Consider the following 25,334-nt stretch of genomic DNA (forward strand, 5'->3'; position numbering starts at 1 on the left):
ACTGATTTCTGATATGCAAATTACACCTTCTAATGACTTGACTAATATGTTCTTTGTAATTCTACTTTGAATTAAAATAAACACCCAGATTTTGAACAGAACTGACTGGATGAAGCTGTAACACACCAATGTTTCAAGCCAGGGCATTATCAGTTTCATCACCCCTTCAGTTTCCTCTGATGATGATGATCTCAGTTTTACCATTATTCAGCTTCAGTTTCTTCCTTGCCATCCATATCTTAATATCAGATATTAGAGATTCAAGCTAAGTCTTTGTACTGTTAATATCTGACATCTTAACATACTGCTGAGAGTCAATAGCATAAAAATATGACACGTTGTGAGCATCAAGTAAAGACAATAAACTACTCATGTAGACTGTAACTAGAACTGGACCAAAAACTGAACCTTGAGGGACTCCGAACAGAAGTGGAGTAGAATCTGAGCTAGCATAATCAGCAACTACTGTACTCTCTGAGATCTGTCTGACAGATAAGACTTAGGGAACGAAAAAGCACTGTCACGAATGCCATAAAAATACAGATCATCCAACAATAGCTTATGATCTACTGTGTCAAAAGCTACAGACAAATCCAACAGAACTAGGAGAAAGGATATCCCACTACAGGTATTTGCACCAAGTCACTATGAATCCTGATTTAATGCAGTTTCAGCTGAATGGTATTTTCTGTCTGCTGATTGAACGACAGGAACAACTCTGTTATATTCCAGTAGTGGCAAGAGTTGATCAAATATGGCCCACTTGATAATCATGGATATGAAATAGAGGTCAGAGATGGGACAATAATCTGTCGTGCTCTTGACATCAAGGCCGAGTTTCTTGAGTAGGGGCCTAAGCAAGGGAGTTTCTCAGGCTACACAAAATTACTTTCTAAGCAGCATTTGTTTATTATGTTGCAGATAGTCTGCTGCATGCTTTTACACATCAGGCAGTTGAGACATGTTACACGGATCAAGTGTGTAAAATGATTTCTTAAGTATTCTGATGTAACATTTGATTTTATTTACATCCAACGGAAGAAATATTGAAAGCAAAGGACCCCTTGTGCACTGTGACTGGAAATCAACTGAGTACACTTCACTAGAAGAATTGTTGTCTAAATCATTTATGTGAGATATCTTAGTTGTAAAAAATGAAGCAAAATCAGAAGCCAATTGGGCATCATATACAAAAGTTGGTTTAACAAATTACAGTACATTCCTCTAACCAACCAAATTATTCACAACTGCAGACTTTTTTTTTTTTTTTTTTTTTTAATCACCACTTTTAATCAGTTCTGGGAAGACATAACCACTCAAGGGCTAGACCAGGGATGCACTGAATCATCACTCTTATACCAATAATGTTTACCATTGTGGATAACTCACAGGATGATTTTAAGAACATGCTCTTCGGGAAAAATAAAAATACATGTAATAGGCCGGGAAATATGGTAGTTACTACTGGGAATCATGCCTCAGCTGTTTTTGGATATTGTAATATCTTTTCCAATTTCTGTACACCACAACAGCATCAAATGACTAACCAACATATTGGCAGTGCACTACACTAATGGTACACTGCAGTCTTATAACATTTATTAACACTTTAGATTCCTTCTGCACTCCTCTTGTTGTTCATGCAATCTCTTTTTCTTTTTTTCTCCTCCTTTTTCTCAGCTTTTAATTTCTTCCTCCTCTCCCTCACTTCAGCTATATTAGTAACTTTATAGGTAATGAAAAGTTGTGCTCCAACACCCTTAGTGACCTTGAGGTTTGCTTTAGCCACTGTGCGTCCCACCAAGTTTTCACAAAAGCCCTTTTCTTTGGAGACCAGTCCCAGAGCTTCCTCACTGGTCAGCTGCTCTAGAAGTCTCCGGGGAACATCTACACTTTGAGGCTCAAGGTCTGGCAGCTGTTGTAAGAAGCAAAAGGGTAAAACAACTGGGTTAATGACACAAAGTACTGATAATACATAGGAAAATGACTAGTATAGTAAGAAATTCCTTGCATTCTATTCTGTACCTCTCACTTCAGTACTTAATCCAGAAATGGTTTCCAGTTCTACTGTATATCTCTATCATACACAGATCTATGTTTGTACTCCCAGCATAATTTTATTGCAGTGAAAATATTACAAGGAATTTTCTACTGCAAGGTACTAATGCCACATATCAGCAGGAACAAATAATACCTTAAAACATTAACAATCTGTGCACAACTCACAGTACCGATAGGTGGACATCACTTACTGTATAGAGGAGAGGGAGAGGAAAGTCTTGGTCAATTTCGGGCCAGGGTTGCTTGACCAGGTCTTGATCCTGCAGGGTATGTCAATATAAGTGCAACATCTAATGATTTTTGTAACATATATTGGGGGAGTGAACTTTCTGACCACTACTTGGTGGTGGGCAGTATCAAGATCCAAATAAGATGGAGAAATAGAAGAAGGGAAGGATGGGAAGAAGGAGTATTTGCAAGGAAAGTGAAAAGGTTACAAGAGGATGAGAAAAAGGCAGAGTATAAGAGAGAAGTGGAGGAACGATTGGGCAAATATGAATTGGGGCAGATGGGGGACGTGGAAGGTGTGTGCAGGATATTCACAGAATATGTGCGGTATGTGATGTGGTGTGTGGGATGAAGAGTAGACAGAGGGGGGTGCAAGGAACAGCGTGGTGGAATGAAGAGGTGAGACAGACTGTGGCACAAAAGAAGAAAGCATACAATGAATGGATGAAAATAGGGGCGTGGAAGAAGTTGAGAGGCAGAAGAGAGAGTTATATGTAGAAAGAAAGAGAGAGGTGAAAAGATTAGTAAGAGAGAGTAAGAAGAGAGTGGATGAGGAATTTGGAAGGAATTTGAGTGTAACGTGGAGAGACTGTAAAAAAATGTTCTGGAAAGAGGTGAAAAGAGTAAGACAGGGCGGAAGTGAAGTTAGCAGGGGAGTGAAAGATAAAAATGGTAGATTACTAGTGGAGAAGGGAGAAAAAGTGAGCAGATGGAGAGAACACTTTAAGGAATTGTTGAACATACAAGATGGAAGTAATGTGAGTATAAGTGGCTGGGGAATGGCTGGGAGAAGGAGGGAGGTGAGAAGACAGGAAGAAATCAGTAGGATAGAACTTGTGGAAGCAATGAAGAAAGTTAAATTGGGGAAAGCCCCAGGAATTGATGGAATGTGTGGTGAAATGTTGAAGCATGGGGGAGAGATAGTAGTAGAATGGATGTGGAAGATGTGCAGATTGGCCTGGGAGGAAGGTAGAGTCCTAGAGGATTGGAAATCAGGTATAATTATTCCCTTGTACAAAGGAAAAAGGGAAAAACAAGTACAGTATATGGTAATCATAGGGGCATTTGTCTTCTTAGTATAATAGGAAAACTGTATGGTAGGATACTTATTGACAGAGTTAGAGAAAGAACAGAGGAATTAGTTGGAGAAGAACAAGGAGCCTTTAGGAAGGGAAGAGGTTGTGTAGATCAGATATTCATTCTTAGATCATTAGTGGAAAAGTTTCTGGGGAAGGGAAAGAAGTTGTCTGCAGCTTTCATGGATTTGGAGAATGCATATGACAGGGTGGATAGACAAGGATTGTGGAAAGTATTAAGAATATATGGAGTAGATGGGAAGTTGTTGAATGATGTGAAGAGTATGTATGATGGTGCTAAGGCTGCAGTGCATGTGGATGGTGAACTGAGTGAATTTTCCTCTTTGAAGGTTGGGTTGAAACAGGGATGTGTTATGTCTCCATGGTTGTTCTATCTGTACATGGATGGGGTAATAAAAAGAGGTACAAGGTAGGGTAGTGGATGTTGGAGTGGCCCTGGTGAGAGAGGGTACTGTTTGGAAACTCCCTGTACTGTTGTTTGCAGATGATACTGTGTTGTTGAGTGAAGACAAAGGGGAGCTGCAAGGCTTGGTGGATGAGTTTGGGAGAGTGTGTAAGAAACGGAATCTGAAGGTGAATGTAGGAAAGAGTAAAGTGATGGTCTTTGAGGGAGGTGAAGTCAGTGAATGTACAGTGAGGTTGGATGGTGAGGAATTGGAAAATGTGAGTACGTTTAAGTACTTGGGTAGTGTGATGAGTAAGGATGGAGGTTTGGAGGGTGAAGTGCTTGAAAGGGTACAGCAGGGAAGAAAGGTTGCTGGTTCTTTGAAAGCAGTGATAAGAAACAGGGAAGTGAGCATGGAAGTGAAAAAGTTACTACATGACAGTATTGTGATACCAACTCTAACGTATGGAAGAGAAGCTTGGACATTGTTGGAAGGACACAAGTCAAGAGTGAGAGCCGTGGAAATGAGTTATTTAAGAGGAGCCTGTGAAGTCACATGGAAAGACAGGCTGACAAATGAGGATATAAAGGAGTATTGTGGTGTGGATGTGGATGTGATCTGAAGCATTAGGAGGAATACACTGAGATGGTTTGGCCATGTGGAGAGGATGGAGGGTGAAAGACTGACGAAGAGTGTGTATGTGAGTGAGGTGGAGGGGGGGAGAGGAAGGGGGAGGCCGAGGATGAGATGGAGGGATGGGGTGGAGAGGTATATGAGAGAGGGGAGTGTGAGTTGGGAACAGGGCAGTGAAATGGCGAGGGACAGGACGACGAGGAGGCGATTTGTTTGTGGCCACCCCGAACGGGATTGAGGCATCTGGTAATAGATAGATAGACAGATAGATATTCTATCATGTGATGCAACACTGCTGCAACATGGAAAATGATAATGAACATAATTTTTCCTGCCTGAAGTGCATTATTTTCTCATTTTGTATGCCTAACCTCAGTCATTCATGGGCCATAAGGGATAAAACTGATTGGCTGTTACTGTAGGTACTCTAATGGATGTGCATACCAACTTCCCCCTCCTGTGGAGGGTTGGAGAGTCTCAATTTGCCAAACACCTGGTCTGGGAAGAGGTTTGCTGTGTTAAATTCAGTTTTCACTGCTCATACATACCTACATTGCCCTGAACTTTCAGGGCCTTTCCTCCCATGGGGCGGGGGTTGGACTACCACTGCAAAATGTCAAGTAAAAAACTTCAGCAATGCCCATTACAACATCTCCTTGAACCTCCTCCTCTTCCTCTACAGCTACCGCATACTGACTTAGGACATCCCCCCACAAGGTATTAACAATGCCCTCATCTGGACCTCTTATGTCAGATCACTTGCTAAAACCGCCTCAGTGAAACTTGGATCATTGTACAGAGTCCGTAACTTCTTCATTGACAAGCAGTTAGCTATAATTTATAAGAGTCATGTGCACTCTCAGCTTGAACACTGCTCACCCTTGTGGAATGGATGTGGAGAGGTTGCACTAAAATAACTAAACAAAATTCAGAACAAAGCTGTTAGAATTATTAATAACCCTGCTATTACTAATAAACTACCTCCCCTACACGTAACAAGGAATATTGCCTCCCTTGCATTATTTTATAGATATTTTTATAGTAAATGCTCAGACAAAGTTGCGTCCATTATGCCACCTCTCCACGCCTTCCCTCGTGCTACACGGGCATCTGGTAGTGCTCATGACTGGAATGACACTCAGCCATATTGCAGAACTTCTATCAGAATTCTTTCATTCCCTGAACTACATCTCTCTGGAACTCGCTCCCTCAGAGTTGTTTCCCTCAAAACTTCAACATACAGCTGTTCAAGTCTAACTATTACAGATACTTCATGAACAGAGGACACCAGTAATCTGGCGTATGGATTATTTTTTTTTATTCATTTGTTTTTCCATCCTCTGTTCTGTTATTTAAAAAAAAATACAGTAATCCCTCCAACATCTGGAAGCCCATTTTCCGGACATCCCCAATAACCGGACAATTTTGTCCCGGGATCCAATATTCCCAAAATGGGCCAAAAACTGCAAAAAATTCGAAAAAAATCTTACTTTTTCCCGCCTGTAATTTGAAGTTGGCGCGCACGGCGTGGGCCAGCTGTGTTCTAGTGCATTGTTCCGCCGACGTCCGCTAGAGTGCCCTTGCATCCTCCCCACTTACTGCCCGTCTCTTGCTGTGTGTGCAAGCTCGTCATCATGGCCGCCCATGTGCTCGCTTTTGTGGTGGTGCCTTACCTGCTACAGGCTCTCTTGCCTCTCCTTCGTGTGTATGATGATGGCCCCGCCGCCTGAGAAGTGGAAGAGAGTAGTTTTGACTCTGGAGAAGAAGAGGGAGATATTGGACAAGGTGGATGCGGGATGGTCTACCTCACGTATCCTCCGTGAATTCAACCTGGCCCGGTCTACTTTGTTTGATATCAAGAGATCCCGCAACAAACTCATGCAGTACATGGCTGACTTCTCGTCGAAAAGCAAACACAACGTGGAGAGGAAGGTGATGTATACTCCCAAGTATGCAGAAGTCGAACGTTCTACGTTGATTTGGTATCGACAGCAACGTGCTGCTGTTGTGATGGTGCGTGGAACGGAGCTGAAGGCTGCTGCTGAGAAGTTCACAAGGCTTCACGACGCCCTAGACTTCAAGGCATCCGAAGGTTGGCTCTTCACGTTCAAGTTACGACATGGCCTTACCAACCGTAAGTCTCATGGCGAAGCTTTGGACGCTAACGAGGATGGAGTAGAGGAGTTTTGGCAGAAGATGAAGCGTTTGATTGACAGGGAGGGCCTAACTCTCGGTCAAGTCTACAACACTGACGAAACTGGCTTATTCTACCGCTCTTTGCCTACGAACACTCTAGCCAAGGAGAAGGAGAAGCGTGTACCTGGCCGCAAGCTCTGCAAGCAACAGATATCTGCTTTGTGTTGTGCCAATGCTAACGGCATGCACCGGCTCAAGCCCGTTATTGTTGGCTGTGCAAAGCAGCCTCAGTTTCTTCGTGGGGTGATGGATGTCCTTCCTGTCGTCTGGTACCATTCCTTGAAGGCATGGTTCACAGCCCAGATCTTCAAAGACTGTTTCCACTGCCATTTCGTCAAGGAGGTCATCCATTACCAGATGGAGAAACTGGGAATCCCACGCGACCAGGTAAAGGCCCTCCTTCTCCTCGACAATGCACCTGCCCACCCATGCAACAAGGAGTTGGTGGCTGAGAATGGGCGCATTAGGTGCATGTTTCTGCTACCTAATACTACTGCTCTCATCCAACCTATGGACCACGGAGTGAGCGTGGCAACGAAGAAGCTGTACTGGCAGAAGTTCCTGGACGAGGTGATGGTTGTCTTCGAGGACGAGGACGAGCGCAGGGAGGGACGGGACACACGAGGCCAGCGGACTTTGGAAAACCTTCGCCACTACGACATCAAGTCTGCCATCTACAACTGGGCCAGTGCATGGAAGGAAATCCCTGTCAAGACTCTAGAAAATGGTTGGTCTCGTCTGCTTCTCGGAACGGATGTGGAGCACGATTTCCTAGGTTTTGAAGTGGATGACTTCCATGCACGTCAACCTGCGCATGGCAACGATGTTGATGTGGACGAAGTGCGTGAGTGGTTGGATGATGATGAGGGCATTCCTGGGTATCAGACCATGTCTGATATAAAGATCACATCTTCAGTTGCAGGTGTCAGTACCCAGCTTGAAGATTCTGACAAGGATGGCGACGATGATGCGGACTCCTCTCAGCGTGACACAACTCCAGCCATCCCCAAGCTGACCGCACTCTGGGAACACCTAGAGTTCGTTCTGTACTACCTGAAACACCCGGACTGCAACAGGGAGATGGGGCCCTTGGGACTTGTGGAGGAAGTGCGCGCTTTCAGGCAGCGCATCATTAATCGTCAAAATCGTCATTCCTTGCGTCAATCAACGATTGACAGCTTTTTCAGGCCCATGACCCCCGCTATGCCCAGCCCTGGCTCCACTCCATTGCCTCCCCAAGACAGGCCCTCATGCTCCAAGCCACAGCCCAGCACATCAGGCACGGTGGAGTCATCATTCGACGTGAGTTTGCGCCTCTCTTCAGAGTCGTCTGCAGTGGATATGCCATCACCACGACCCAGTGACGCACCCCTAGGTCACCTGCATGTGCTACTCTCAGACTCTGACAGTGATTAGACGCCAAGAACTTCTCCACTAGACCACACGGGAATTTACAGTGTTGTGCAGTGAAAAAAACAGTGCATAGTGTTAAGGAATAGGAGTTCTGAGTGAAAAGACAAAGATTTAATGGACTGTAAATGTAACGTAACTTAACTTGAGTGTGTCTTGTTTAGAAAATGGTTTTAAGAGTGGAAAGACTTAGAGTGCAGAGTGCAACACTTATTTCATTAAGGTACAATGGAGCGCAAGTAAGACAAGAGTATGCAGTGTTAAGAGATTGGAATTCTGAGTGCAAATGACTAAGTTCTGTGCAAGACTTCATGAACAGTGTACTGCAAGTGCTTCAGGAACTCCTTCTTACTGTCAGAGTCTGAGAGGAGGCGGGTTATTCATCGAGATGGCCAGGGACTTGCTGTAAGTACTGTACCCAGAATGTTTCATATTGTACTGTACTGCTTTTTCCATACTTACCTCAAACACCTCATTTCACTCTTTTATGTCACTTATTGGTGTGAATAGTGTCTTAGGTGCTATGCATGTGCAGTAGGGAGGTGTTTTTCTGAGTTAGGCTAGGTTAGGGTCCATAACTACCAGTCCAGGAGCCAGGGACTTGTTGTAAGTACCCAGAATGTTTAATATTGCATAAACCTACCTAAAAAAAACTCATTTTATGGTTCTTTTGCATTTAATTCAGTCTTTTATGTCCCTTATTGGTGTGATTTGGGTCTTAAATAGGTGCTATGCATGTCCAGAGGGAGTTGTATAGGAATTTTCTGAGTTAGATCCATAAGTACAAGTCCAGAAGGCTGGGGCCGAATATCCAGACAGGATCATTATCTGGACATACTGTTGGCTCTATTACATTGGATATTGGAGGGACTACTGTAATCATAATAATTCATACAAACGTGGCAATTTAAGCCTTACATTATAAATACTGAAGGTTTATGTTCCTGTCATTATTGGATGAACGAAACGAATCAGGGATCGGCTCTGATGAACCACAAACTCTGCTTTAACTAAAATATCCCGACCACTTGTCACAACAGTGACTATCTATCTATCTATCTATAGCCCGATGCCCTAATCCCGCAAAGGGTGGCCGCAGACAAAACGCCTCCAAGTCGCTCTGTCACCCACCATTTGACTACCCTCCCTCCAGCTCACCTCCCCCTCCCTCATATACCTTGCAACTCCATCCCTCCACCTCATCCTCGGTCTACCCCTCCCTCTCCCTCCCTCCACCTCACTTACATACACCCTCTTAGTCAGTCTTTCATTCTCCATTCTCTCCACATGTCCATACCACCTCAGTGTATTTCTCCTAATCTTCTCAACCACATCCACATCCACCCCACAACGTTCCTTCACTTCTTCATTCGTCAACCTGTCCCTCCATGTCACTCCACATGCTCCTCTCAAGTAACTCATTTCCACTGCTCTAACTCTTGACTTGTTCCCCTCTTGCAAGGTCCACGCCTCGCTTCCATACGTCAGGGTAGGGATCACAATACTATCATGCAGTGACTTCTTAATTTCCATACTCACCTCCCTATTTCTCATCACAGCTTTTAGTGAACCAACAACCTTCCTTCCCTGCTGTACCCTTTCAGACACTTCATCCCCCAAAGTTCCATCCTTACTCATCACACTACCCAAGTACTTGAATGCACTCACACTCTCCATATCCTCACCATCCAACCTCATGGTACATTCTGTGACTTCATTCCTCTCAAACACCATAACTTTACTTTTGTTTACATTAACTTTCAACTTCCTCCTCCTACACACTGTCCTAAATTCATTCACCAAACCTTGCAACTCCCATTCGTCTTCACTCAACAATACTGTATCATCAGCAAACAGCAACACCAGAATCTTCCAAATTTCACCCTCATTCATTAGAGCCACCCCCACATCCACTGCCCTACCCTGCACCTCCTTTACAACCCATCCATGTATATATTAAATAGCCATGGAGACATCACACAACCCTGTTTCAGTCCCACATTGAGATCAAAGAACTCACTCAGCTCACCATCCACTCACACCGTAGCCCTAGCTCCTTCGTACATACTCTTCACAGCATTCAACAATTTCCCCTCCACTCCATATATTCTTAATACCTTCCACATACCTTGCTTATCTATTCTGTCATAAGCTTTCTCCAAGTCCATGAAGGCAGCATACACTTTCTTTCCCATCTCTAGATACTTCTTGACTAAACATCTTAGAACAAATATCTGATCTGCACACTCTTTTCCCTTCCTAATTCCCCCTTGTTCTTCTCCAACTAGCTCCTCTGTCATATGCCTAACCCTATCAATGAGTATTCTACCACATATTTTACTCGTACCAGTCACACTAAGAAGGCAAATACCCCTATGGTTACCACATACTTCTCTCTCCCCTTTTCCTTTATCTAAAGGAACAATTATACCTGATTTCCAGTCCTCTGGAATCCTTCCCTCTTCCCAAGCCAATCTACACAACTTCCATATCCACTCCACAACAATCTCACCCCCATACCTCACCATTTCACCACACACTCCATCAATTCCTGGGTCCTTTCCCAACTTGATCTTCTTCATTGCTTCCACTACTTCCGTCCTACTGATCTCTTCCTCCCTCCTCTCATCTCTTCTCCTAGCCATTCCCCAACCACTTATACTCGCACTGCTGTCACTCTCTACATTCAACAAATTCTCAAAGTGCTCCTTCCATCTCCTCAATTTCTCTCTCTTCTCCACCAACAATCTATTATTCCTATCTTTCACTCCCCTACTATTTCCCCTTTCACACTGCCTTACTTTCTTTACCTCCTTCCAAAACAATTTCTTACTCTCCCTCCATTTCACACTCAGATTCCTCCCAAACTCTTCATCCACTTTCTTCTTACTCTCCTTCACCAGTCTCTTCACCTCCCTTCTCCTACTCACATATACCTCTCTTCTCTCTCTCACATTCTCTCCTACCTCTACTTGCTAACCATTCATTATATGCCTTCACCTTTTGTTCCACAGCTCGTTTCACCTCATCATTCCACCATGCTGTCCCTTGCACACCCTTGCATCTCCTCCTCACTCCACAAACCACTCACACGCTGCGCCTATCTCTTCCGTAAATATCTTACATACGTCTTCCACCCCTTCCATTTGCACTGGCTCATACCTTCCCAATCTTTCTTCCACTATGCTCTTATACTCTGCCATTTTCTCACTATCTTGCAAATTCTCCACTCTTCTCACAGGAGCTGTTTCCTCCTGTCTTCCCCTTCGTCTCCTCAACCATTTTCTTTGCAGCTTTACCTTGGCCATCACTAAGTGATGGTCCGAGAATCCATTCCCCCACCCTTTCCACACTATTGCATCCAACACTTGTCTTCTCATTCGTTCATCCACACCACATGTAGTCTATCATTGCCCTTCATTCAACAAGTTCACCATCCATCCTCCTCATTACTCTCCATGTATACTGGTGGATCATCTTATGTCAAAAGTAGGTGTTGGCTATTGCCAACCCCTTACCAGCACAGATGTCCACCAAAGCACTACCATTCCCATCTAAGTCAGCTGGCACACCCGACTGACCAACCACTCCATCCACTCGTACAACAGTGACACATTGTCATTATATAGTATATACTACTGAATGTGGGTCAGTTGTATACATAATGGCATTGTGTCACTGTTGTGTCAAGAGGTCGGTATATTTTCATTAAAGCAGAGTTTGTGGTTTGTTAGAGCCGATCCCTGACTCATTTCCTTTATCCAATAATGACAGGAACATTAACCTTACATGTTTATAATGTAAGACTTAACTTGCCACGTTCATGTGACTTATGGACGTCCAAAACCATACAACCTGCATTAACGATAAAAAAACGTATGTCCATGTAACACAAGGTCCAACTTGCAGTGCGTCTGTCACGTTACACCTTACAAAAAGTTGAAATGGTTGGCAGGTATACCAGAGTACTGTATGTTATTGATGTGTTGATGCTTAACACAAAGATGAATAACAATATCAATATGATCAGTACTTGACAGATCATTTCATCATTATCATTGTTTATGTTGGTTAACAATGGGTGGGAGTGAGGGACAGTAGGGTATGAGAGGTGTTTGGGGGAAACAGTAACCCAGAGAGAAGGGTGGTGGAGGTGGGAGCAAGAATGTATGAGAAACGACATCATATCTTTCATCAGCTGCTGTTCACCATACTATACTTATTTGTAACATTATAATATAGTGTGTAAATATATAGACAATAACGCATAATACATCGTATCTTCTTTCATTTTTGTGCCTTTCTGATATGTTGTGGATAACAGCACAGTATTACACATTAAATGCCTTTCTATACTTACCCCTACTGGTTCTGACTGTATTTAAAAACGATCATGACACACTGTAACACCACCAGCTTTGGCCGTGCCGCATCTATTCAATGAAGCTTACACAGGTTGGGGAGGGGCGGTGGATGTGGGGTGTTTAATCGCCTGGTCGGTTACTGGCCGTGACTCCAGCTGCTAGGGGGTAGTAGTAGTAGTAGTTGTTTCCAAGGCAGTGTGGCCGAGCAGCCCCGAGTCCCTAAGGATGGTCACGACCGAAACTGGGCTTTCCTACAGAGCTCTCAAGGAGTGTATGTTGTGTTGCTGGCATAGATGACTGTGTGCAATGCAGTCTTCCATAATGTGCTTAATAGTATAGGGTGCTGTATTGCATTCTGGACATGCATCAGTGATGGAGTCATCCAGGCTCTTTTGGTAATTTAAGAGGGCTGGATGATGCCCACATCTCAGCCTGGCCAGGTGGACCCTGTCCTCACGAGGGAGATAGGATTCGGAGGGGTGGATATCAGGAGGCCATGCATGCAGCTGTGTGTTGTCTGTAAATGACTGAATGGAGCGGCGAGTGATTTGAGTATGGATATGCTTCTGGAAGCTGGTCTGAGATGGGCGAGGGGGGAGAGATGACAGTATTTGTGTATGATATCGTGTGCTGGGTGTTGGTTTGATGTTCCTTGGTGTGTGTGGGTGTATTGCCATGTAGTGTAGTGGATGCTGTGGGTTTGTGGAGGATGCAGCAAGAATTTGGGTGCCTCTCAGGTCTAGGTGATCCTTGACTTTGAGGACTTTGGTTTCTTGATGTAGGTGGTCTGTGGGTGTAGTAGCTGTGCAGCCTGTGATTATTTTTAGGGCCTTGTTCTGTATGGTCTGTAGAGTGTTGTAGTGTGTTTTAGTGAGGTTAGAAGCCCAAGCAGGACTTGCATAATTCATCACTGAGCGTATACAGTACCCTCGCATCCAACACGCGTTAGTCCAGCACGATTCACGTCCAGCATGGAGAGCAAATAATTAGTATTATTTAATATGATTTAATTACTGCAACACGAGTGTGTTAGCATAACACGCACAGAGCTCCGAGAAGTGGGCGAAATCCGCAGAGTTCACCTCTAGCACGATCACCCCCGGTCCAACACGGTCATACTGGACATTCCCATGATGATGATAGCCAATGAAAACTTCTGATCAAGTAGTCTTCCCCGCCCGCTATCGTGACGTGATCGTGATGCCGCCCAATTAAAAACGCTTCTGGTGTCATGTGATGTTTTGTTTAAATTTCTCCCGCCACAGCGCCACTCAGTCGCATAATTCGCATTGGAAGGTGCTTTTTTCTTGCTGCATTTTCTGCCCTTGTTACTGCATTTTACCCTGCTCACGATGCCTAGGAAGCCTTCTGAGAACCCCAAGAAGCGTCGGCACCTCCCTCAGGCCACCAAGCTAGAAAGCATCGAGAGGAAGAAGAAAGGGGAGAGGAAAGTTGACATTGCCAAGGCCTACGACATGAATGAAGCCAACGTGTGGATCATAATAAAAACCAAGACAAGATCCTGGCAGCCGAATGCTATCACACTGCACTTCATACCAGGTTTGCCGAGGATACGATGGTAAACCGGAACGGTAACGTGGTAAAATTGCCGACGATACCACGGGCATTTGGAATTCATCTGGATGGATTCCTGCCAAGGATACGACGGGCAAAACAGTGTGACCAAAACCCAAGCGACTCGACAGAGAATGTATCGTACTACAGCATTGAACATTTAGCCTGACACTGAATACATATTAATATTTTAGAATAAATATCAATTGTTTTGAAATCCTTCTCATCGGCGTGTGTACCAGTTTATAAACAAAGTTGCTTCTCCTTATTCTCTACTGAGTCAGCGACAGCGATCACTTTCCACAGTCACGAGACGGGGCTCTGGCAACAGTGTGAGAAGCATGCCTTTTGCCGAGGATTACAGAGTGCTAGGACAGGCAGAAGCAGGACCTTCCATGGCTGTGGAAGAAGATAGTGATTCTGAGTGTGATTTCGAAGGATTTATGAGGAAGGTTGAGGAGGAGCAACAGCCATTACCCGCTAGTGACGCCAGCAGCCATCCTCCTGGGACCCAGTAGGACTATCTACAGCCTTGGATGCCACCTTCCATTCCCAGCAAGCCCACCAACACTGTCCTAAAAGGTTAGTTATCATTCATAGCACAGTACCATTTATTATAATTACAATAGTACCAATATATGTATAGGTATATGGGAGGTATTTAGGGTGACTTTTCCTAGGGTTGCTGACAGAATTCATTTTTCCCAATAAGCTCTATTGTTAGTCCAACACGTTTTTGGTCCAACGCGTGACCCATGCATGACAATATTACCGTGTTGGACGTGAGGGTACTGTATATATACTGTATATATATATATATATATAATTCACGCGGGGGTTAGGTTCCCAGACCCTTCGCATATGTGGTAAATTCGCGTATATGTTCTGCCCTTGTGTGCACATAATTACGCATGTCTATACGTATATTACATCTGAATAATACTGTTTATGCACTACATACACCTTATAAACTAGCATAAAGTATTAAAAACAACAAAAATGTAAGAAATTTAAAACTGAAACCTGACAAGCACAGGCGTAGGTGGAGACACTTCAGCAGTCTGGTGCACTAGCCCTCACTGCCTCCTGTATGCTACATTCTGCCTTCTTTATTGTATGAACAGTTGACTCATTCACCCCAAACATGCGGTTACAAGACAATTCACAGGCATAGGTGGAGACACTTTAGCACAGTCTGGTGCACTAGCCTTCACTGTCTCCCGTATGCTATGTTCTCCTTTATTGTATGAACACTTGACTCACCCAAAACATACGGTTCAGAGACTATTCACCATCAAGTCAATTCACCGTCAAAACATGGACAATTCCCCGTCATTCTATAAATATACTTATTATTGATTAATTAATACTTTAATAACTAATTTTCAGGGGGATTTTATAACTCATACAAGTAAAAAACTAGTGTACTGTACTTGCTAAATAAACTGGTATGTAAATAAATGACGGGGAATCGTCCTGGTGGAGAATTGTCGCCAACATTCCTCCCTGAAGTTTGTCCAACACTTTAACTTTGTCAGTGACACCACTTTACCAGCCAGCTTTGGTGTGTTACCACATGCATCACTAGCACTATGCTTAGGCCCCATATTGGCAGACAAGGCAAGCAATCACTGGAAGGCAGAAAAATAAGCCACAAATAACAATTCTCGATCTCGAGTCACGCATGATTCGACCGTCGGATTCAAACTGACTGTGTGGTGCGTGGTAGACCGACCTCCAAGGCTCCCACACACACATACACATACACACACACACACACACACACATACATATATGTGTGCACACGGGCAGCAGGTAGGCATTTTTTATATTTTATTGACTTCTCTTGTATATTGAAATTACTTATTTGAATACTATAATTTTATTTTAATTATTGTACAAAAAATTCGTGGATAACCGAAATCGCGTGAAAAAAGTTCACGTGAATTAAGGGATAACCTGTACTGTGGTGGTGGTTTCTTTCTTGTGTCCAAATGTAGTGTGGGCAAGAGACCTCAAGGCATTGAGTCTTAGTGTTATTTTATTTTTAATGTTTGTGATCTGATGTTTAAATGACATTGATGTATTGATGTTCCGTATGCTAGGGAGTAGAGATTAGTGCTTTCGGGTGTACATTGAACACTGTCCACTAACATGCTGATGATTCCACTCTTCACCTTTCCATTCAGTTCCTGCAACATCCATCTCAGCAGTTACTTTAACAAACAAGGGATGAGGCTGTGGCAAACCTAACGTCTGACTTTGCTCGTATCTCTGACTGAGGCGAAAATAATCTTGTTGTTTTTAATGTATCAAAGACTCAGTTTTTACACCTATCAACCCAACAAAATCTTCCACATGAGTACCCATAATGTTTAATAATATCCAACTCAATCCTGCATCATTCTTGAACATGCTTGGGATTTCATTCACTCGGGACTTATCTCGGAATGATCATATTACATCTCTTGTAAAATTTGCTTCCAAGAGATTAGATGTGCTAAGCCAACTCAGTACCTTCTTTTCCCCTGCACAACTGTTGACTTTATACACAGGTTTTATTTGCCCCTGTGTAAAGTACAACTCTCATGTGTGGGAAGGCTCCCAACATACAGCTCTTCTCAACAGGGTGGAGTCAAAGACTTTTCGTCCCATTAACTCTTCTCCTCTTACTGGCTCCCTTCAACCTCTGTCTCTTCGCTGCACTGTTGCATCTTCATCTCTTTTCTATCGCTACTTCAATGGTCACTGCTCCTCTGAACTATCCGCTCGCATCCCTCCACCACTACAACAGGTGCTATGTACCCGTCTAGCAACAAACTCTCATCTCTTTTCTGTCCAGCTCTCTAATGCAAGAGTTAACCATTACTCCCAGTCCTTCATTTATGCAGCATGTCAACTCTGGAACTGTCTCCCTCAGTCTGTATTTCCTACTTCCTATGATCTCCAGTCTTTCAAACGCAGTGTGTCCAGGCATCTCAAAATGAAAGGATCTTGAATTTGGCTCTCTTTTGTATTCTTTTTTCTTGAAAGAAGCAGTTTGCAGGCTCCTGGCCTTTGGTTCCTTCTTTCTAGCATTAAAAAAAAAAAAAAAAAGAATTTAGATAATTTAATTTACATAATGAATAATCAAAATTAATTGATGTGAAGCTCAAAACAGTGTCAACTGCAAATTCAGTATAGTTTGCGTGTCATCCCTTTTCTGTTAACGATCAAATCTGTGCTGAATAGCACTGTCTGGAAGCAGAATCAATAAAAATAAAACAAACAGTTCTCATCACACAATAAGGGTTAGTAGAATCCTCCAGCACCAGTCAATTAGGACGGTACTCCTGAGGAGGATGGGAAAACTCTTAATAAAGAGTGCTGGAGCTCCTGTTTCAGAGGCCATCAGGATATCCTGATCAAGCCCCTCTGCTGACTTTTTCAGTGTGACACTAACACGGACCTGGCCAGCATACTCTCCCAAACACTTTTCTTTAACTATCGCATGCACTATGCTCTTTACATATCATACAACAAACTCTACTACATACAGAAGTTAGCGCCAGCAAGGGCATGCGGCCAGAAAACTTTGCCCCTGCTACGTAATGGCAGTCCTGAGGGGTAGCATGATGTAGGCTCCACCAGCACAGTTTTGTTACCGGGATGGAACGGTACAAAGCACTGTGGTTTCCAGGCTGCCGGTTCTGCCCCAAAAAGAGGGGCCCAAACCTGGAAGCAGCACTCCAGGAGACTGCCTTATCAGTGGGTGAATAAAGGCGGGGGAGTTACAGTGCCAAGGCATGCCTGGAGGGTGTCCCTGTAGCTGTCCTGGCTGTAAGCCTCGCAGCCACTGCCATAGCTACTGCCCACAGCTGGTGGGTTGTGAGTCCTAGGTCCCATGCCTGGACTTGGGACTGTGCATATGGGCAGAGCCTGTGGTCTGTCTCATCCTTCATTTATCAAACTTATGACAAGATGAGAAGAGATTGCAATAAATGCAAGCCTGTGAAAATCTAATCACCCCAAGGGGTTCAGACTGGCAATGTGGAATGTGGGTAGTCTGTTATGCAGAGGAAGTTAGGTTCTGGGGAGGATCAACTAAAATGACTGCTGCGAAAGACTCTATGTATACGTTATTCTTGCAGGGAAATGCATGTAGATATAATGGCGTGTCTGTGCTGGTTAAGAAGAAATGGGGAGAATGTGTCATGAATGTGATAAGAGTGAATGAAAGGATTATGGCAGTGAAAACAATGTCTGGTAAACTCATGATTTCAGTTATATCTGCATATGGTCCACAGGTTGGACTGGATGGTGTAAAAAAAGATATAGGTAGGTGGGGGTGCTCACCATCCACTCACTTGATGTAGTGGTCAGATGACTTCCCTTTCTTGTCTTCCTTCCTTCCTTCCTCTTCTGTCTTTCTTTTCTTCATTCTTTCCTCTTCCTTCTGTCTATGAGTGACTACTCTGAGTAACATGCCAAATAGTTTCCTGTACACCCGGAAACCATTTACAGGCGGGTCCCGAACTTATGAGCTAATTGGGAGCAAGGATATTGCTCGTTGGCTGAATTCTTGTTAAACAAAGTGAAGAACATATGGGAAAAATAGGGTTACAAAGCAAGGCCTCCGAGCAACTTCCCCCCACACCACCAAAACTGACTTTCTGATCATTTTAAGTTGGAATAAGGGGTTAATACATGAGGGTAATACACTTGAAATATAAAAACAGCATTAATATACGCAGAATAACATAAATTATAGGTAAAATAGGGATGGGGTAAACAACCAGCCAAGTAACCTCCACCTACCACCAACACCTGTAACAGACAAATTTAAGCAGGAATAAAGGGTTAATACACATGAAATACACATACCCTCGTATCGATTCTCGTAAGTTGGGATTTGGGGGGCTTTTACCTGCTCATTAAACAGTGGTGCAAATTTCAAGACCTTGTATTTGCGAATTCTCGTTAAGCGGTCGCTCATTAACTGAGACTTGCCTGTACTACACTGGGTGGTAAACATATAACCAGATTATGGCACCTGGTGATTTAGTGGGTAATTAAGGCGCTCCAATTGGATTGAGCTAGTGCAGGTTTATATCCAAGGGTGGTTGTGGTTTACTCCTCACATAGTGCCACTGTGAGCTGCGTGAAGCTGGCCACTCTCAGCTTAAATGTCAGGACTAATTTGCCTAGCCCCAGGCTCCTACACTCCTCATGGGGCAACCCAATATTAGATGATGATGATGATGATGTTGATAAAAAGATAGATTCTAGAATGCCCTAATATGTGTGGTGAGTGGTATGAGGGATGATGAGTTTGTAGTTTTGCGTGGGGATTTAAATGGTACTGTTCATGAAGCAGCTCTAGGTAATGAAGGGGTACATAGGTGATACACATATGGTACGAGGAATCTGGAAAGGATAAGGACACTTGAACTTGGGGAGGAAACAAGCACTTTAGGATGAGAGAGAGAGTAGGCTGATTATGCGCAGTAGTGGGCAGTGCAAACAAAGAAGGACCTTGCGCAAGCGCAATCCACAGTTCACTACCTTGCGCAAGCGTAAGTGCGCAATCTGACAAATATGTAGCTTGCGCAATGTCACAATGCACAAGTGCAAACCATTTGCATATATTTGTGGGAATTACTGTAAAATATTGAGATATTCAAATAAAATAGCATACTTACTTACTTTTTTTTATTATTATTATTATTTTCTATTATTTGTAATTTGCGCAAGTGCGCAATCTAATAATGAGCTTGCACAATGTCGCAATGCGCTTGAGCAAATCATTTGTATATATTTGTGGGAATTACTGTAAAATATATACTGGGATATTTAAATAAATGAGTATACTTACTTTTATTAATTATTATTCTATCTATCTATTGCCAGTGCCAGACGTCTTAATCCCGTAAGGGGTGGCCACTGGCCACAAACAAGCAACAAATCGCCTCCATGTTGCCCTGTCCCCTGCCATTTCACTGCCCTTCTCCCAGCTCACACCCCCCTCTCTCATATACTTCTCCTCTCCATCCTTCCATCTCATCCTTGGCCTCCCCCTCCCTCTCCCCCCCTCCATTTCACTCACATACACTCTCCTCGTCAGTCTCAATCTCCATCCTCTCCACATGGCCAAACCACCTCAATGTGTTTCTCCTAACGCTTCCTCACATCCATATCCACACTGCAATGATCCTTCACTTCCTCATTTCATTTGTCTGTCTCTCCACGTAACTCCACATGCTCCTCTCAAATAACTCACATATTTCCACAGCTCTCAGTCTTGACTTCTGTCCCTCCAATAAGCTTCACTTCCATACATTAGAGTTGGTATCTCACATTACTGTCATGTAGTAACTTTTTCACTTCCATGCTCACTTCCCTGTTTCTTATCACTGTTCTCAGGGAACCACCAACATTTCTTCCTTGTTGTACCCTTTCAAGCACTTCACCCTCTAAACTTCCATTCTTTCTCATCAGTCATCAACTCATTACACTGCCCAAGCACTGAACCCCTACACCGCGGGCTTGTTTACCAATGTTTTGCGTGTCCCGCGGGGTTATTCGGGCTCCAACAGACTCTTAAAAAATATTTGCCAAAAATCAGTTATTAGTCCTAGAATAATAAAATTACATATGCTTATGGCACATACCTTCAGCTTTCTCCTGGAGTGTTTGTTGAGCCTTTGTCGGTTACCGTAGGACTTGTGGAGACCTCTGAAGTAGCGTAACGAAGTTTCCACTTTACACTTCCCGACAACCCGTAATATGATTACCAAAGCCAGATACAAACACTATAAACACTATTCTATAATTTTCAAGTAGTTTGAGATCCATACTCCAAAAAAAAAACACTGTGAAAGCAATGGAAATTACGAGCGCGTCTGATCGTCGCACTTGCGCTAGTTCGCTCTAGGTACTCTGTCATTTATTATTCATAAAACCCCTCACACTTTATATTTCTATTACTATATCACACTTATATATATCTGGAGTCTTTCTCCATAAGTTTCCTTCAGTCATATTAGTTTATTGTCACTGAAGTCATTCAATTTTTCATTCAGTAAAATACGTAAAGAGCCACGGATTCACTTTCACTGTAATAACATAAAATATTTGTAGTCATATTCTTATATTACTAATTACTTACATTACTATATACATTTTCTATTCTATTTTCAATATTTACCCTTCTATTTTACTTACACTAAGTTATTCACTATCACTTTCAATAAGATAAAACTATAATACACTGTTCAATCATATGAACTGAACATCCATTGCTTTCACCTGCTATTTACACATTATTTACAAATTATTTCCAAATCATTCTGCTTCCACACTTGCACTGTTAGAACTGCTTCTGGCTGTGGTAATCGAAGAAGCAGGTAACACAGAGGGGAACCTGGCACTCAGCGCACTGCCAAGAGGTGCGTTTATGCTCAGGTGTGCGGCGGGTGGTATGCGCACATACCTGACACCTGCGAATCGCAGCCTTCCTTTTCCCTGTGGCAGGCATAAGCTCAAGTCTGTGCCGATCCATATACACCCTCTGCTCAAGTCGGTCAGGAAGTGTTACTGGATGGCGCCTTGGAGTTGCCGCTGTCACCCTACCATATCTTTCCAGCAGCTGCTGGACACAAGTCCTGGCGAACAACCTCAGGGAGAAGGACTTGGGTGGCTTGACCTTCATCTTGTACAGGATGAAGGCGTTCAGCATCGTCATATCTATCAGATGCAGAAAAACTTTCCTATACCACCTAGTATTCTTCCTGAGGCAGTCGATCTCACCAATCATCATGTCGGACTTGTCCACCAGCCGCATGTTGATATTATAGTCCAACACAGCATCAGGTTTCATCACAGGTTTGCCTGTCCTACGGTCGACCTTCCCACTGTCTCTCATCTCCCCCTTATGTACGGTGGTGAGCATGTGCACGACCCTCTTGTCATGCCACCGTATTGCCAGCATCTTCTCACACTTGCGTAGGTGCACGTCTCCTCGCTGCGAGGTTCCCGCCTCTGGGAATTTGGGGAAGTGGGCACGATTACTTTTCACAGTGCTGCAGGAGCCAATGCCATGCTCAGAAAGGTGTTTGGCAAGTTTCGGTGCTGTATAGTAGTTGTCTGTATACAGCACATGATTCCCACCAAAATACTTTTCTAGGAGCACTTTCACTACACAGCCTGAGAAGCCAAGGGGGTGTGTTTTATCCAGATCGACAGTGCTGGCTGAATATATGACGAAGTCAAGGATGCACCCTGTCTTACAGTCGCACAGTACAAAGAACTTAATTCCAAAGCGATGGCGTTTGCTTGGAATGTACTAAACAAACCGAAGACGTCCTCTGAACAAAACCAAGGATTCGTCAATGACAACCTTCTGAAAGGGGTGGAAGAATGACATAAACTTATCCTTCATTCTGCTCAGAATCTCCCGGATCTTCCAGAGTGGGTCGGTTTGGGAAGGTACATCGTCGTCGGCAAAGTGCAGGTTTCCCATGATGTTCCGGAAGCGATCTCTGGCCATGTACTTACTGAAGGTGGGTGAGGGTAGTAAGGGGTCCATGGACCAGTATTCTTCCAACTCATGCTTCTTGGAGTGTGGCATGAGAAGCATGAGGGCAAAGAACACATACAGCTCCTGCACTCCCAGCATGGACCACTGTTGCATCTTGGCTGCACCTGTACCACTTGCAGCATGTTGTGATTCATACCTGTTGGTCTCATCACATATGTGCTGCATGACTTCGTCATCTAGGAAGACCAAAAGGTAGTCGACACACTCAGCATTTTCGTCCATAGTGAAGGCAGGCTGAACTCCTGAGGAGCTCTCATCAAAAAGCAGATTTCATTCATTCATTGCCAGACGCCATGTATCCCAGACAGGGTGGCCAAGGGCTTAGAGTTAATTGTTTTACAGGGAGGGGCACTAATCCTCCACCAACCCCACTTGACGTAGGGATGCCAACAGCATCTGGTGTTCCCAGGCGGTCACCCATCCAAGTACTAACCAGACCCAACGTTGCTTAACTTCGCTGATCGAACGGGAAGCGGTGTACTCAACATTTTCTGGCACAAAATCTGACCCTTCTGTCCACGCGAAGGCGTCCAGGATTCCCTGTCGTGGCGGTGTAGGGCGGGTTGTGGTGGTGGTGGTGGAGGTTGGCTGTGAGGGAGGTTTATCTCGGTCAAGGTCACTCGCACTGACCCTAGGTTGCCGTACAGCACTAGCAGCCCTTACCCTACTAGCTACACTACTTTTCACTCTCCTTGATTTACCTCTACCTCTATGGCCTGCCTTCACTGTTGATGCTGGTGGTGACTCCGACGACGAAGACTCCGGAGATAACTCAGCCGACGATGATGAAGAAATGAGTGAAGTGGGGCTTGGGGAACGGGGAGGTGAATGCACTCGTGACTCATGGCGTGCTGGGTCACGTGGGGGCATTGTTCTGGGGCTAACACGCCGCCTTTTCACTCCCTTCCCAAAGTCCTGTCCTTGCTGCACTAAAGGCTCCTTTCCCTTGGAGCTAGACACTGATTCACACAGTGTAGCACTCATTGTTGCTGTTTCTGGCACGATAACCTCACCCGGCTCATCACAAGATTCACCCGAATCGTCATAGTCACTGTCCATCATAATCATGGACAATTCTGCCAGTTCACATGCCACTGCAGAGTCACTAAGGCCTTTCCAGCTTGCCTCACTACTTTTCTTAGGAGTAGAGGTCACGGGGCCCTTTGCAATGGGCGCTGAAGCGGCAGGAATGGCGGGGCGTGAGTGCGACATCGTTTCTCTACAGCGGAGGACAAGGAACTAAATGCCGCAGCTTATCTGAGAAGGGAAGGGTTGACAATGACACTTTAGGCTGACTGCTGCTAACTTACAGGCTAATTTTTTATAGGTAGAAAATCTCGGCAATACATAAAGAAATAGGTAGTTCCAGGAGAATGTTAATGTCAATTAGGATTCTCCCTTCCTTTCTGATATATATTTTTATTACAGAACAAGGCATAAATCAAAGGGGAAATTACCGTGGTAATGTAGCGAATGAATGCACGTGAGGTTTTGTCAGGTGATAATTAGCCAATTTCTGGTGTAAAACACTATCACTTACCTGTTTTTTTTTTTTTGGTATATATTATTTTGTATAAGTATAGGGCATAGGGCTTATTTCAATGGATGAAATCTGTGGAAAAATCTGAGGGAAATTTGCGTAGCGGAGCGCGACGTGGGAGGTGAGAGGACAGGGTAATGGAGGGCAGGTAGGGAGGGGAGTCACGAAGGGGGTAAAATCGCTAAATTGTCAACAATGGATGGGAGTACAGATGAGATTTGGAGTGCTGACTAGTGTTGGACATTGGCAGTACTGATAGATGATACAAGCCACCACTTGAGAGCCCGGGATAATTCAAAATAACACAGAATCACAAAAGTGACGCCCCGCGGTATGATCCATTGTGGCCGAGTGTCACGAAAGTGACGCCCCGCGGTTAATTGGTTAAACACACATTTTCCATTCCCTCCTCATCCAACCTCACTGTACAATCACTGGCTTCACTTCTCTCCAAGAGCATTACTTTACTCTTCCCTACATTCACCTTTAGATTTATTATTATATTCTATTACAGTATTTTTAATTTTCATTATTATTTTCATTTTCCTGTAACTCAGACCTTGACTGTGCACATTCAGTGAAATAAAATGATTCACTCTGCATACTTGAGTGACCAAGGTGATAGGACTGGAGCAAGACATTGTTACTTGTTAACTCGTGGAAGTTCAAACAGAGTGAACGAGGTGCAGAGAGGAGGCCGGACAGGAAAATAAAGGTTGTGATGTTGCCAGTTTTACTTTTATCTGCATTTTTGCAAGACAATTTATTTAATAATTCAATATAGATATACAATAGCATATGTAATTCCTTACAAAAAACAAAAAATCATGAAAACATATTATTTAAATCAAATATCCACAGCCTAATAAATTATTAGGCTGTGGATATTTGATTTAAATAATATGTTTTCATGATTTTTGTAAGGAATTGCATATGCTACTCTTAGTAAATAATGTATATTTATTATTATTTACTACTAATAATAATTTTAAAAATATTAAAATACATTATCTCTGTTGAAGCATTTTAAGAAATGGTACTACCCTCCTTCCCTCCCGCCTCCCCCCACCAACCCACCCTAGCGACCCACCCGAGTCTCCCCCATCCTTTGTCCAGCCATGCAGGAAGCTCCCAAAACCACGTGTCCCTTGGATTGCGCAGTGCGCAATCCACAGGGCAGGTACGTAAGGCAGGTGCGCAAGCGCAAATTTAGTTGTGCAAGAGCAACCAAGTTTGCATGTGCGCATCTGCCTTTTCATGTGCGCA

The 25,334-nt window shown here is 43.7% G+C and overlaps 1 protein-coding gene and 1 pseudogene across 1 annotated transcript in view; both read right to left on the minus strand.

The window, feature by feature from the left end:
- Positions 1 to 1,609: 1,609 nt before the first annotated feature.
- Positions 1,610 to 25,334, minus strand: part of LeuRS-m (Leucyl-tRNA synthetase, mitochondrial) — a 370,394-nt gene continuing 346,669 nt past the window's right edge. The window contains exons 13-14 of the mRNA XM_080284805.1: positions 2,253 to 2,321; positions 1,610 to 1,915 (exon numbers count right to left, since the gene is read on the minus strand). Coding sequence (XP_080140931.1) covers positions 1,610 to 1,915; positions 2,253 to 2,321 — 375 coding nt within the window. The remainder of the gene's footprint in view (positions 1,916 to 2,252; positions 2,322 to 25,334) is intronic.
- On the minus strand, positions 22,913 to 23,031 carry LOC145416962 (5S ribosomal RNA; annotated as a pseudogene).

Source organism: Coenobita brevimanus, chromosome 13 (genome assembly GCF_032717465.1).
Source record: "Coenobita brevimanus isolate Jiangsu-jjx chromosome 13, ASM3271746v2, whole genome shotgun sequence".
NCBI lineage: Eukaryota > Metazoa > Arthropoda > Malacostraca > Decapoda > Coenobitidae > Coenobita > Coenobita brevimanus.